The 16,233-nt window shown below is 37.0% G+C and overlaps 1 protein-coding gene across 1 annotated transcript in view; it reads left to right on the top strand.

Moving 5' to 3' along the window:
• The window catches only part of TAF4B (TATA-box binding protein associated factor 4b), a 144,080-nt gene that overhangs the window by 39,440 nt on the left and 88,407 nt on the right, over positions 1-16,233 (top strand). The window contains exons 8-9 of the mRNA XM_003406347.4: positions 5,325-5,460; positions 6,374-6,479. Of these exons, the coding sequence (XP_003406395.2) occupies positions 5,325-5,460; positions 6,374-6,479 (242 nt within the window). The remainder of the gene's footprint in view (positions 1-5,324; positions 5,461-6,373; positions 6,480-16,233) is intronic.

Raw genomic sequence — 16,233 nt, 5'->3', positions numbered from 1 at the left:
CTATAGAACAAAGTAGAACTGACCCATGGAGTTTCCAAGGAGTGACTGGTACATTCAAACTGCTGACCTTTTGGTTAGCAACTATAGCTCTTAACTGCTACACCACCAGGGCTCCAGATAAGGATAAGTATTTTCAAGGTATGAGTTACAGGCTCTTAGTATCCTGGTGGCCAGTATTTTTGTTACAGAAGTTGAAATAAAAGTATATTAATTGTTTCATTTGCTCAAGTAATTGACCCTCAGTTTCTTATTGGACTGTCCTACTAGTATTCAGACTTGAGAAGTTAATTTTTTTCTTTTAAGAGTGAGAAGAGAGGTGGAATTCAGATGTTCATTTATTCTCAGTTAAATAGGACTAATGAAAGGTTAGATGAAGATTGAACCTATGCAAGGCCTACCTATTATTTATCATATGTAATTAGAAATTGTGTAGAAAATTCTTCATGGGCAATAGTATGATCAGAGTTTATATAGTAAAATAGTCTTGATATATACATTAGTTAATTCTGTTCATTTAAATGTACTTTAGGGACTTATTTTAAGTTCTATTTTATTGTACTCTAGATGAAGGTTTACAGAACAAACTAGTATCTCATTAAATGGTTAGTACACATTTTGGCTAACAACCCCACGACACGTCAACACTCGCCGTTTTCGACCTTGGGTTCTCTATTACCAGCTTTCCTGTCCCCTTCTGCCTTCTAGTCCCTGGGCTTTTGTGTTTCCATTTAGTCTCATTTTGTTTCATGGGCCTGTCTAATCTTTGGCTGAAGGGTGAACCTTGGGAGTGACTTCATTACTGAGCTAAAAGGGCATCCAGGGGCCATACTTTTGGGGTTTCTCCAGTCTGTGTCAGGCCAGTAATTCTGGTCTTTTTTTGTTTGTGAGTTACAATTTTGTTTTACATTTTTCTCCAGTCCTGTCCAGGACCCTCTATTGTGATCCCTGTCAGAGCAGTCAGTGGTGGTAGCTGGGTACCATCTAGTTATACTGGACTCAGTCTGGTGGAGGCCTTTGGACTAATCCTTACCTTATGTTTAGTCTTCTTCATTCTTCCTTGCTCCTGAAGGGGTGAGAACAGTGAAGTATCTTAAATGGCAGCTCACAGGCTTTTAAGACCCCAGATGCTACTCACCACAGTAGAATGTAGAATATTTTCTTTATAAACTGTGTTATACCAATTGAGCTAGATGTTCCCTGAGACCGTGGCCCCACAGTAGGGACTTTTTTTTTTTTTGTATTTTAGCTTGGCGAGTGTATATTAGAATTTATGGAGTGATAAAACTAGAGGCAATATTTATAGTGTACATGTCCTATGCGTTATTCGTGAAAATGTTTAATTATACGAAATTTGAAACAGAGAGAAGTTGAAGTTTATAGTGAACACCTGTATACTGATCACCTAGATTCTACTCTTTGCAGTTACTACCTTTGCTTCATCATGTATTTAATTACTCATTTTAATTTTTTTGGTGCATTTCGAAGACTTCCTCCTAAATATTTAAACTTGCATATGGGTTTTTGGGTATCATTAATTACAATTCAATGTTTGTTTACTTTTTTATTTATAAGTAAAACATGCATACAGTGACATGCACAGGTCTTAAGTGTACCATTGGATAACTTTTTTTTTTAACTTGTGCTTTAGGTGAAGGTTTGAAGAGCAAATTAGTTTTCCATTCAGTTGTTCATACACAACTTGTTCCCCATTTGGCAAGTTTTGATAGTCAGTGCATACCTCACGTAACTCAAACCCCTGTCAGGAAGTAGAACATTACCATCACTCCAGAAAGTTCCCTCGTGCTCCTTCCCAGTCAATCCCTACCCCTGTTCTCCCAGAAGCAATGACTCTGCTAATATATTTCACCAGTAGGTTAGTTTTCCATGTCCCAGGACTGAAATGGAATCATACAGTAAGCACATTTTTATCTTTTAAAACAGAAACGAATAGATTTTTGACCTGAAACAACGTTTACTTATTCCTGTAAAAGCTGGTAATACAATGTAGAATTCATTTGAGCAAGTTTTAAAAAGTGTTTAGAAGACTGTTTAATTTACAGGAAAACCATGTTCTGAGTTTTACCAAGGCTGAGTTTTATTGTGGATTAGGAATGGCAAATAAACTTCAACTCCCACTGTAGGATTTACTAGAGCCTTGTGTTAAAACATTCTGAGGTTGGATGTGGGTTTAGTTAGAAATAGTGCAGGGATTTAGTTGTATGTGCCATTGTCCTAGAAAATAGGGAGTGGTAGCATAAGACCCACGCATTGACAGTTCCTGAGAAACACATAGCGACTTAATGTACTTCCGACTTTTATACTACAGTTTTTGCTTATTTTGGGGTCTATTTTCTAGAATTTAACCTTAATGGGTGTATGCTAGTAGTCACATATCGAATATCACGTGGAAATTAGAGGTGATACTGCCCCGATTCCAGTAACTTAATGTGCACATGCTACTTGAGTTATTTAGCGATCAGTATTTGATTGCTGTGTATTTATGGAGAAGGGAGTGGGTGGAGTTGAAAGACAGGGAAAACAAGGTCAGGGGTGTTTAATCCATACTTGTTTCTTTGCTTCCTTTCCTGTGGAATTTAGTGAAAATTTCTTGTCAGGTATTCTGGATGATAGATACTGTAGACATGGAGTAGTGGTTAAGAGCTACAGCTGCTAACCAAAAGGTTGACAGTTCGTGTCCACCAGGCGCTCCCTGGAAACTCTATGGGGCAGTTCTGCTCTGTCCTATAGGGTTGCTATGAGTTGGAATCGACTCAACGGCAGTGGGGTTCCCCCCCCGCCAGTGGGTATCCAAAAAAAACCAAACCCGGTGCCATCCAGTCGATTCTATAGACAGTAGAAATGAAAACACAACAACAACAAAAAAACCTGTTTGCCAAAGAATACTGTGTAGCATTTCTAGACATGTACCCCAAACAAAAAAAAAACCCACTGCCGTCGAGTCAATTCCGACTCATAGCGACCCTACAGGACAGAGTAGAACTACCCCATAGAGTTTCCAAGGAGTACCTGGCGGATTTGAACTGCCAGCCTGTTGATTAGCAGCTGTAGCACTTAACCACTGTGCCACCAGGGTTTCCTCTAGACCTGCAGTTTATATAAACTGCTATAAGGTTAACTTGTGTTTAACATCCCAAATAAGACATCGGAACTTGAAATGTCAAGAGAAAATTCTTTACCTCTCTTTCCTTAATTCTAGAGGTTCTTTGGAAGGAAAATACATACCTTTTTAAAGAAACATAATAGCTCATTCTTTGACTTGCCAAGTAGTTGCACTGCTTCTTCTGTGGGCCAGTTTCTAAGGTAATTTCAGTCTCTATAACATGCAGTAATACTGGTTTAAAATGGTACTTTCTTTGAAAGAACACCAATGAATTTTCCTATACCTTTTCCCTCATTATATTTTATTTTGCATGGCAGGTGTGCAGGAGTATGGTGCCCATATTTTTTCAGATTATATAACGTATGTTGCCCCAGGTGTTATAGTCATTAAGATGACAAGTGATGGGGATCTGGGCTCGTTAAATTACAGCTCAAAACTTTGCGTTATATTTTTGTGTAGGCATCAAAAATGATATGAAGACTAACTTGCAAACAATTTTCTAATAATATTTTATTGCTGTCTTTTATAATAAAAATACTGAAAAGAATACCTAATAAAGTATACCGAGGAGAAAAATATAAACAATAGAGAGATAAGCTGGAATTGTTAGGAGTGTTTCTGTTAACTTTCACTCTAAATACATAAGAGACTCTGCGTGTATATTAGTTTACAAAATTTAAATTCATGTTTAACATGAGTATGACCTTTACTTCATTGAAATTCTTCATTTTCTTTAAGAGTTCTTGTCTAGTCTCAAAGAGTGATGATTGTTGAATTTTTTTCAACTTGTATTTCTTCTCTGGGGACAATAGTTCCTGTAGGGTTACTTCCTAGAACATTTTGTTTCTTCTGAGTTAACTTTTTGTAATACACACTGGACTTTTACATTTTATTTACAAAATTTTAGAAAATCAGAATAAATTGTATCCCTAAAACTCTGTTCAGTGGTTTATGTCCTGACAAGACTATGACTGATTTATATTAGCCATCTGTTAGTTTAGCACTTCTAAACAGTTCACTGTCAATGGCTTGCTCAAATATGTGGTGACTGTGCTGCTTCTTGGAAGTGAAAAAAGAAGCTGTGCTATATTGTTTCTTTCTTCTTTAAAGCTAAAAATAAGACCCCGTTATTACTATTTTAATTTTTCTTCCCTTATCCCTAGCCCTTACCCATCTATATTTCTTGAATTATGTTATCTTGGAGAATGTCTTTAGCATTGTCACTTTTCAAAAAATTGTTCAAGAAGAGACTTTAAAAAAAAAACAGCACTTAAAAAGTCCTCATCTTTTAGAGATATATTGTGAAATATTTATGGATAAAAGGATAGACAGCCGTGATTTGCTTTAAAGTAATTGAGGGTGGCAGGGAAGCATGGGTAGGGACATAAATGAACAAGATTGGCCAAGAATTATTGTTGAAGCTGTAATGGTATAGGGGTCTTCATTTTATTTTCTGTACTTTTGTGTATATCTAAAAATTTCCAAGATAAGTTAAAAAAAAAAGAAATAGGGCCTGTCTTAGTTTTGTAGTGCTGCTATAACAGAAATACCACAAGTGGTGGCTTAAAAAACAATTATTTTCTCACTGTTTAGGGGGCTAGAAGTAAGAATTCAGGGCTTTAGGGAAGGCTTTTTCTCTGTACTAGCTCTGGGGGAAGGTCCATGTCTGTATACAGCTTCTGATTCTTGGTTCCTTGGAGATCTCATGTGATATGCCATCTCTCTTCCACCAGCTGTGCTTGCTTAGTTGCTTACTCAATTTACTCTTTTTATATCTCAAAAGATAACTGACTTTAGACACAGTGTACTAATATGGTCTCATTAATATAACAAAGAAAACCCAATCCCAAATGGGATTATAACCATAGGTATAGGAGTTAGGATTTACAACGCGTATTTTGGGGGGACACAATTCAATCTATAACACGATTGAAACTTAAATTGGGCTATGTGAAGTGGAAATTTGAATTCTGCTCTAAAAAATAATATATAATGTATGGGATAGTCGTGTTTTTCACTTCTGGACAAGGTGATTTCATTATATATAATTTTAAATTTTAAGTAGACTTTTTTGTGACACTAAGCTAAGGGTATATATACATATACAGTTGGGAGAGCATAATCTGTTGCTAATATTGGAAGCTTACCCTTCCCTAAAGTAGATTTAGTTGAATGAATATATTGATCGTTCTCATTGTTTCAGGTAGTTCAACAGCCTTCAGGAGGCATCACAAAACAAGTGACTACACTTTCCCATTCCTCAGCATTGACCATTCAGAAATCTGGACAAAAGAAAATGCCAGTCGACACTGTAATATCGACCAGTCAGTTTTCTCCAGGTAGACTCTGGCCTCTCCCTGCCCCAACACACTGGGATTGGAACACAGTGGGTTTTTGCAATCTATTTTCTGTTGTTGTGTTAAGGGAAGAGAGGTTTGGTGTTTTAAGTTGGCACCTATGAAAGAAGACTGAAAAATAACTACTCATTACACTCTTTGTGCTTACATAACCACTTTTTAGGGGTGTATGTTGTTTTAGTTTTTTTTTTTTATGTTGTTTTATGAAAGAGGCAACTACTCATAATATTCTGTAATTAGATAAAACAACCTATTAGTAAATAAGTATTTTTGAATTTATAAAATTTGTTTCTTTTCAAAGTGTAGCTCTTCAAGTTTGGAAATCAGTCTTACACATGTAAGGGCTTTTATGTTTTTAAAATCTAGCAATGCAAGTTGTATACTATAACATGTTTCAGCTACCTTCTGTGCATGATATTTTTATAATGTTGGTAATTCTATAGGCAATCTGAACACCATATAAAAAGAAGTGGAGAGATCTTTATTTTATAGAAATGATTTCTTATACAGAGAATAAATTCATTGCCATGTTTGAATTTAAACATAATTCTAGGGCAGATTGAAATTTTCTTTGATTATTCTATATAGCGTCTTTTTGTGCAAAGAACGTGCACCTTCTAAGTTTGTTTGCCAGCTCTGCCCTCCCCCCGCAAAGTATTTTTGTATGCACTGCTATGCCATTTTTTTTTTACGTGTCGCTGAAAAAGATCAGTGTAATGTGCTAACAAAAATAACTCTTGGTTGAGAGGATGTTATTGGCAAACAAATGTGTAGAAGGTGTGCGTTGTTTGTGTAAAAATACGTATATTAAAAGCTGTTATCTTGAATTTTTCCTAATGTAGCATGATTTTATTTTCTGTGTCCTACTTTCTTCTTTCTTGTTTTGTTTTTATAGCTTCCGTTCTAAAACAAATTACCCTACCAGGAAATAAAGTTCTGTCACTTCAAGTATCGCCTCTGCAGAAAACTAAAATAAAAGAGAATGGAACAACATCGTTCAGGTAAAGATAACAGTTAAAACTTGAACTAGTTTAAGGAAGTAATATTTCAAAAAAAGAGACAAGGGATGACAGAGAATAATACCTAAATAAGATACATTGATGCCTTTAAGAAAAACGAAGTACTTTAGTGAGTATAATTTATAAGCAGTAAAGTAGGAAAATCTTAAATGTACAGCTACATGAATTTTGACAAATGTATATGCCTGTGTAATTAAAATTTAAATCAACATACTGAATGCATCCATCACCTTAGGCAACTTTCAAATGAATTACGCTCATATTTTGTCCCTGTCAGCTACTATTCTTATGTCCATCAGCGTATATCATTTTTGTCTGCTCTTAAACTCATATATAAATGGATATGCTCCGTAGGGTTTCCAAGGGGCAGCTAGGGGTTTGAAGTGCCAGTCTTTTGGTTAGTGCCATAGATCTTAACCACTGCGCCATCAGGGCTCCACATTATGTACAGTAAGTTTTTGATATTCATCCTTCTTGTCTTGAATATTAGAAGACTGTTCTATTGCTGAGAACTATTCCATTGTATGAATTTAAGTTTGTTTATCCTTTTTCCTGTTGACGGACATTTGGTTTGTTTTCAGTTTTTGATCATTTATAGAAAGCTGCTTCATTCATGTAAAGATTTTTATGTGAATGTAAGTTTTCATTTCTCTTTGTATATATCTGAGTGTGATTGATGTGTTTAACTATTTTTAAAACTACCAAACTGTGTACCAAAAAGTAAATGCATCATTTTATATTCCCACAATGATGAGAGTTCCTGTTGCTCTACAACTTTGTCAGCACTTGCTATTGTCAGTTCTTTTGATTTTTACCATTTTAATAGGTATGTAAACCCAACCCATTGCTGTTGAGTAGGTTCTGACTCTTAGCAACCCTATAGGACAGACTAGAACTGCCCCACTTTATCTTATAGGGTCACTTTGAGTCAGAATCAACTCAATGGCAACGGGCATGGTGTAAAAAAAGAATCAGCGTGTGCATGTTCTGTGTTCTTCTCCCATTTTTAGTTGCACTGTTTCTACTTTGTCACAGCATATAGTATTTGTTCATTAGTCTTCCTTTCTAATTCCCACCTATATTTTAGTCATAGGTCTACTTTTATATAGCTGTATTAAGCTGTTTACATTCAGATCTCTTTCTGAATTTTTCTCAGTCATCCCTTGCTGGATGAAGGTTGTCTGCTAGTAGATTCCTTAAGTAAAGCTCATAGGTACAGAATTCCCAAGTTCTTTTATGTTGAAAACTGTTTTCAGTGACCTCATATTCCCATGGCAGTTCGGCTGGATATAAAATCATTGATTAACTCTTATTTGTATTGTATCTTTAAAAAAATGCTGCTCCATTACTGCCCTCATTTGTATGTTGTTTTTAATATATTTGATCATTTGAAGACGTTGGGGATTTTAAAATTTGTATTGAAATCTGATGGTTTTACACTAGAGTATGTTGCAAAGTTGATTGTTCTAACTTAATTTTCCTACTTTCTAATTGGCCCTTTTAACCTGTAGGTTCTGGCCTTTTGTAAGTTATGAAAACTTGTTTTGTGTTATAGTCATAAGTATTCTGTTCCTTTGTTTTCTGTTTCTTCTGCAGGGACTGCAATAGTATAGACTTTGTTCTTTTCCTCTCATTTCCACTACTTTGGCTCTGACCTTTTTTAAACATCTTTCGCTATCTCATTTTTATTCTCTTGGTTATTTTTTTGCCTTTCTTCAATGCTGCTTTATAGGTTTTCCTTTGCATGTGTTTGTCCTTGGAAACCAGTTTGTAGCACGCTAATTTTTTTCCTTTACATCTTTTTCCCTTTACCAAAATTTGTTTCTCCCTATCTTTTCTTGGCCTGTTTTCTCCCCAAGAAGCTACATATTTCAAAGACTGTCAGTTTAAATTACATGTACTTTTGAGTCCTTTTCCTGTAGCTCATACTGTGATCTACCAAAATACCTTTTTATTGTTTTCTTGACTTGGAGTGTACTTAATCTTTCTGCCAATAGTATACGGGCAGTCCTCAGATTACAAATGCCTGATTTACGTATGACTCTTAAGTGACCTTTAATGTAAATGTAGGAGTCGTTAATTTACCCTCACTTTAAAATGACTGAACCAACCCCTACTTGTGGTAAATCCTTCATCACAATCACCTTCACTTGCTACAGCAGCATTTAAATCATTGAAAAGCCTCCAATCCTTTTCTTGCACTAACATACATGTAAAGCTAAATAAAAACCTTATTCAACTGTTCTCGCTTACCTAAAAATTTTGACTCGAAGACCCTGTTAGGAGTGGATCTTGTTCATGACCGGGGTACTGCCTATATTTTATCCTAATGCCTGCCAATAGCTGTCCTATCCATTTTCTCAGTATTTTTTTTTTTGCTTACCGAAGTAGGTTTGAGTTGGGGGAAGGTAAGGTGCCAGAGGACTAGACAGTGTGTGCTGAGATTTATTTTTTTCATTTTATAGTTATCTTGGGTTTTGGATATTCTTTGTTTTCAAGTTACTCTGATGTGGTTTTTGTCGTTTTGTATTATTTTTGGAGGAAATCTCGGAAGACGGTGATCTAGGCAACCATCATTGTCTTCCATTTCAGTAGGTTTTGACAAAAGGCTCAATGTACTATATTCCACAGTCAAGATACAGAGAATATTTTCAACACCTGAAAAGGTTCCTTTGTGCTCCTCCCCACCCATTCCCTACATTATTCCCTAGGACCCAGACAACACTCATCTGCTTCCTATTAAAAAAAACTATAGATTAAATTTGTCTTTCCTGAAGCTTTGCATAAATGGAATCATAATTGTGTTCTTGTTTCTGGCTCGTTTCGCTTAGCGTAACGTGTTTGGTATATATCCGTATTGTTGCATGTACCAGTAGTTTGTTCCTTTTTGTTGCTGGGTAATGTTCCATTGGATAGATGTACTGCATGTGTTTGTATTGCGTTTTTTAAACATCTCTTCACCTGTTGTACGTTGGATTGTTCCTAGTTTTTGGCTTTTATGAATAAAGCTGCTGGGCACCCCTTTGTCCAAATCTTTGTCTGTTTTGCCTTCAGCTAACACGTAGCAGCAGATTTGCTGAGTCATATTGTAAGTGTATGTTTAACTTTATGAGAAATTGCCAAATGGTTTCCTAAGTGGTTGTACCATTTTACATTCCCATCGATTTGTTCAGTGGTTCCACATCCTTGCTGACAATTGATGATTTCAGTTTTTCCAACAATTGATGCTCTCAGTTTTTCCGATTTTAGCTATTCTAGTTTAGTTGGTGTATAGTTGTATCTCATTGTGGTTTCAATTTACATTTCCCTAATAGTAATGATGCTGAATATATTTTCATGTCTTTCATGCCTTTGTTGTTTTTTCTATAACCTCTGCTGTGAAATGTCTATTCAGATATTTTCCTTATTTTTTAATTGAGTGTTTTTGTCATGAGCTTTTTCTACATCTATTTAAAATAATTGTTGATTTTTATTGTTCCAGTATTATAAGTTATGTATTATTTTTAATGTTAAATCAACCTTATATTCCTGGCATATTCCTTTTTATTCATTGCTGTGTTCGGTTTAATTAATATTTTCTTAAGGGTGTTGGGTTTGTGTTCATGAGGGAATTTGGTCTTAAAATGTCTTTGTCAGATTTTGGTATCTGGTTATGCTGGCCTAAAAAAAATGAGTTTTAAAGCATTTCCCCCATGTCCAGTATTTTCTTTGTGTAGAACTGATATTATTATTATATTATTTTGTATAGAAGTGATAATTATTTTTTCCTTAAATCTATGAATAAATTTACTATCAAAATGAAATAAATATGTTTTCTTTGGGGGAAAGTTTTTGATAAGAAAGTCAGATTTCACTGATAAAGAACTATTTAGATGTTCTGTTTCATCTTATGTCAATTTCAGGGTTATATCTTTGAAGATTTTTGTACATTTAATCTTAGTTTTAAAATTTATTGGCATGAATCCATATTTCTGTTTTATTTTAATGTCTGTAAATTCTGTTGTGGTAGTGTAGTATAATGCATTTTTCAATGTTTTTGTGTATTTTATTTTAATTGATTCTTGGGGGGCCATAAAGTTAATTCTAGTCCTTATCGTTTTAAGGTCTATTAGATTTTTTCCCTTAAATTTTATTTATTTCATTGTTGAGAATATACGCAGCAAAACATATACCAATTCAAGTTTCTATATATACCATTTAGTGACATTGATTATATTCTTTGAGTTGTGTAGCCACTCTCACCCTCCTTTTCTGAGCAGTTCCTCCCCTACTAACATAAGCTCAGTGCCACCTAAGGTACCTGTCTAATCTTTTGAGTTGCTGTTGTCAATTTGATCTCATATAGATAGTTTCTAAAAGAGTTTAATGCTGAAGGCAAACCTTTACTACTAGGAGCCCTGGTAGCATAATGGTTAAGAGCTCGGCTGCTAACCAGAAGGTTGGTAGTTTGAATCCACAAGCTGCTCCTTGGAAACCCTATGGGCCAGTGCTACTCTGTCTTGTCAGGTGGCTATGAGTTGGAATCAACTTGACGGCAACGGGTTAATAGGTTATTGTTTGCTTTTAAGGTGACTTCAGGGGATATTTTTGGTTTAAGATTTAAAGAAGATCTCAGGGCAGTAGTTTCAGGGGTTCATCCACCCTCCATGGCTCTTGAACAAAATCTGCCCTCTGATAACTGGGGCCATAAGTAACGTGGCTGCACAGAGTGGGGAGTACCCTCAGACCGAAAACCATAAACTACAGATTTCATGCATTGTTTTTCCTATCTTCCAAGATTTGACTCCCTCTAGCTTCTGCCTGCTTTTTGTTCAATTCTCAGTGTTTTCAAATGATTGCCTTTTTTGTTGATTGTATTTAGATTGTGTGATTGTTATTAATGAAGCTACTCTGCTATTACCAGAAACCATAACCCCTATTTATTTTTTATAGGTTATTGTTCTCTGGTGGAATTATTTATCTTTTCCTCTGTGTTCTTAAGCAATTAGTCATGGTTATTTTAAAGACCAGGCCTGATATCCCAATATCTGGATTATCTGTGAGTCTGCTTCTGTTAGCTGGCCTTCTAATCTTGTTTCTTCCTGTACCTTGTAATTTTTTATTCAATGCCAGATATGTTTGAAAAAAAAAAAAAATTAAAGCAGTTTTAGATTCTCTTTAAAAAGAGAATTTACCCAATTTCCTGGCAGGCAGCAGAGGAACAGATCATCTCAATCTAATCAGGGACTGGTTCAAAGCTAGGCTGTAATTTTTTAAGACTCTATGTGCCTTGGTTCCCTCCACCCTAGGATGTAGCCCCTCAGGCGTTCCAACTTAAGACTGGGATGCTTTCTTTGCTTAGCTCTGAACCCCAATTTTTATCTCCTCAGTACTGTGCGAGTACTTAAAACTCAGTGTGCTTTTCATAAGCTTTTTGTTCGGCTTCTTCTTATATTTCTATAGAACTTTAATGCTGAATGCCTTGGGGACTTTTTTGTGGTTCACTTCTTTATATGATTATGGCCCATTCCTTAAGTCCTTGCAGCCTTGGAATCTTTGAACTCTTGCTTTTTGTCTCATGATTCTCACGAGATTGCTGAATGTTCTGCTAGGTTTTCTGCTTCTTAGCGATTGCCCTCAAGAATAAGCATAATGCCCAAGGGAAAAGCAACGAGGAGAAAACTGAGGTTACTTTAGTGAGGCTTTCTTTTCTCAGGGCTGTGGCCCCTCAAGGGCTGGCTTCCTTGGTGGCTCTCTGATGCGTTCAGACAAACTGTTTGTTTGTTTGTTTGTTTAATTTTATTTATTTATTGTGCTTTAGGTGAAAGTTTACAGCTCAACTTAATTTCTCATACAAAAATTCATGCACATACCATCTTGTGACTCTAGTTGCAATGCCTGTAATGACAGCACACCTCCGCTTTCCACCCTGGGTTTCCCGTGTCCTTTCAACCAGTTTTTGTCCCTTTCTGCCTTTTCATCCTGCCTCTGGACAGGAGCTGCCTGTTTAGTCTCGTGTATCTATTTGAACTAAGAAGCACACTCCTCATGAGTACCATTTTATGTTTTATAATCTAGTCCAATCTTTGTCTGAAAAGTTTGCTTCGGGAATGGTTTCAGTTCCAGGTTAACATAGAGACCAGGAGCCATGTCTTCTGGGATTCCTCATCTCAGTCAGACCATTAAGTCTGGTCTTTTTAGGTGAATTTGAGTTCTGCACCACACTTTTCTCCTGTTCCGTCAGAGACTCTCTGTTGTGTTCCGTCAGGGCCGTCATTGGTGGTAGCCCAGCACCATCTAGTTCTTCTGGTCTCATGCTGATGGTGTCTCTGGTTCATGTGGCCCTTTTTTCTCTTGGGCTAATATTTTCCTTTTGTCTTTGGTGTACTTCATTCTCCTTTGCTCCAGGTGGGTTGGAACCAATTGCATCTTAGTTGGCCGTTCGCAGGCTTTTAAGGCTCTAGACGCCACTTACCAAAGTGGGATGCAGAACATTTTCTGAATAAACTTTGTTATGCCAGTTGACCTAGATATCCTCCAAAACCATGGTCCCCAGACCCCTGCCCCTGCAGTGTCCCTCAGAGTGTTTGGTTGTGTTCAGGAAACTCCTTAGCTTTTGGTTTAATCCAGTTGTGCTGACTTCCCCTGTATCGTGTGTTGTCCTTCCCTTCACCCACGATGATTCTCGTCTACTATCTAGTTAGTGAATTTCCTTCCCCCTCCCTCCCCACTCTCCTACCATGAAAGAATGTTTTCTTCTGTGTTTAAACCTTCTTGAGTTCTTATAATAGCAGTCTCATATAATATTTGTCCTTTTGCGACTAATTTCACTCAGCATAATGCCTTTCAGAGCCATCCATGTTATGAGATGTTTCGCAGACCCATCATTGTTCTTTATCGTCATATAGTATTTCATTGCATGAATATACCATAATTTGTCAAACTTTTAAAAATTTTTCCAGCTTTGCTAGTCTTTCTTCTCCAGACTAATTTTCTGCTGTAAGTAGTGATCAGCAATGGAAACAGAAGTCTTTGTGTAATTTTTTAATAATTTTTGGGTGTTGCAAATATCTATTAGATTTACTGTTTTTCAATTAGTTTTCTCTAGTGTGTATTATGATGAACAGAAAGCCTTAATTTTAAAGTAGTAGAATTCGGTAAATTTATGACTATCGTTTGTTTATTTCTTATTTAAGAGATTCTCCTTGTGATCATGAAGCTGGTCTTCTATATTGTCTTCTAAAAGTTTTAAGTTTTACTGCCGTGCAGTGAATTACTTAATATGGCCCTTTTAGCCATGCATGGTCTTGTGACTTCCACAAAATGATTGGGCATGACTATGCAGATAGGGTGCTCGTGGCCCACCAAGGGAATCGGACAGCTTGCTAATAATGCAAATAAAGTACGTGGCACACTTGTGGTGTGGGACCACACAGATAAGCTGTATGAAACCCTAAGAAGTGGGTTGGTCATTTTTGCCATCCTGCAAGGCTTAAAATAAGCCATCCCAGAGGTGAAAAGGGGAGGCTTCACTGCCACCAAAAAGGAAGAGCCAGGAGTCCAGGTGTCCTTTGGACCCGAGGTTGCTGAGCTGAGAACCTCCTAGACCCAGGGGACAGAGAGAGAGAGAGAACAGTGGCACTGGAAACAGCGTGAGGCAACAAGAAACAGGCAGAGAAATGGCCGAAGCAGAACGCAGCAGCACCAAGAGGCCTATGAGAGACAGTGGTGGGCTTCCTGGCCCATGTGCTAAGGTAGTTACAGTGAACGTGCCGACCCACTGAGTGAGAGAGCTGGGTGCTTTCAGGCAGGAGGCCTCCTTGTGAAGTTGGGTACCTCTGGGCACTTACTGGTGGAGCTAAAGAGCTTTATAACACTTGACTGAGCAGGGTAGATGCCAGGTCAAGAGGCTCAGGGGCCAAGGGAGAGACTTGCCTGTGGGCACTGCTGAAAAACTGTCCGGACTGAAGAACTGTATCCTGAGTAGTTCCTGATCCTGAATTGTAACCTGTTACTTCCCTAATAGATCCCATAATTGTGAGTATGGTCTGTGAGTTCTTTGTGGCAGTTGTAATGAATTATGGAACCCAGCAGAGACGTAGACTGCTTTGGGAGGGATAACTGGTGTCAGAATTGGTAAAAAGGTTTGAGAGAGGAAGTATGTCTGACCTCTGCCTCATAGGAATCACCCTTGGGCTGATCTTGATCTTGATGGGATCTTGGTGCCATCATGCCATTTTTACATTTACTTACCATATTTAAATCTTGATGGCCTTAGGAGTCATTTTTTTCCCCCCTATTTCCTGTATTTATTCTTTTGGTTTGTTTGCCTTTTTTTTTTTTTTTTTAATTTATCTTGTTGGCTAATTTGTTTATTCCTAATAACATTCTGTTTTATTTACTATAACTTCAAAATAAATTTTATGTCTGACCAGGTATGTCCCTCTGCTTACCTCTCCTTCTCTTGTTTTTCCTTTTCTTCTTGTATCTTCTTCCATATCCCCTTCCTCCTCCTCTTGATTTTCTTGGCTGTTCTTGGTCCTTTGCTATTCTATGTGTGTGTGTGTGTGTGTGTGTGTGTGTATTTGTATTTGTATGTATGTGTATATATATCTTGAACATTTTATTATGCTTGAGGTGGAAGTTTACATAGCAAATTAGTTTTCCAATCAGTGATTCTTACACAGATAGTTCGTGACATTGGTGGCAATCCCTACAATGTGCCAGCACTCTCCCCATTTCCTCCCTGGATTCCCTGTTTCCATTAGCCTAATTTCCGTGTCCTTCCCTGCCTTCTCATCTTTGATTTTGGGCAAATGTTGTCCTTTTGGTCCCATATAGTTGGTTAATCTAAGGAGCACATTCTTTACTGGTGATATTGTTTATTTATAATTTGGTTGAAAGGTAGCCTCTGGGAGTGTCTTCAGTTTCAAGTTAACAGGTTGTCTTAGGGTTATCGTCTCGTGGGTTCCTCTAGTCTCTTTCAGACCAGTAAATCTGGCCTTTTTTTTTTTTAATTTGAGTTTTGTTCTGAATTTTTTTTCCTGTTCTAACTGGAAACTTGTATGTGATCCTGGTCAGAGTGGTTGGTAGTGGTAGCTGGGCACCATCCAGTTCTTCTGGTTTCAGGTTAGAGGAGGCTGTGGCTCATGTGGGCCATTAGTCCTTTAGATTAATTGCTTCCTAGAGTCTTCCGTTTTCTTTGTTCTCCTTTGCTTCAGATGGGAAGAGACCAATACCGGCTTCTTAGATGGCCATTTGCAAGATTTTAAGACTGCAGATGCTACCCACCAGGCTAGCATGTAGAATATTTATGAACTTTGTTTTGCCAGTTTACCTGGCTGTTCCTTAAGGCCATGATCGTTAGTCTTCAAATCCAGTAGTTCAGTCCCAGTGCCCAAGTAGTTTCTGTGACTGTGTTCCTATGTACTGTATTAAATATATGAGTGTACATGCAGCATTTACAAATATGTATATAGAAATATACACAACCATATTTATATCTGTATGTGGGTATACTCCTGTATGACCTCCCTCACCTGTTTTGCATATGTATTAGCTTATGTATGTACCAAATTATTGTTTTATTACTGTTGCAGGATTGTATATGTTATAGCATTTACTGTATTTGCCCTTCGTTCTTTGCATACCCCTCAGTGTCTTCCTTTGCCGTGGTCACATTGTACTGGCTTTCTCCATATTGTATATTGCCTTTCCCATCCCCAGAATTAACACTTGTTTACTATCTAGTTAGTGA

Source organism: Loxodonta africana, chromosome 11 (genome assembly GCF_030014295.1).
Source record: "Loxodonta africana isolate mLoxAfr1 chromosome 11, mLoxAfr1.hap2, whole genome shotgun sequence".
NCBI classification, from domain to species: Eukaryota; Metazoa; Chordata; class Mammalia; order Proboscidea; family Elephantidae; genus Loxodonta; species Loxodonta africana.
This window is presented reverse-complemented; position numbering and strand designations above follow the sequence as displayed.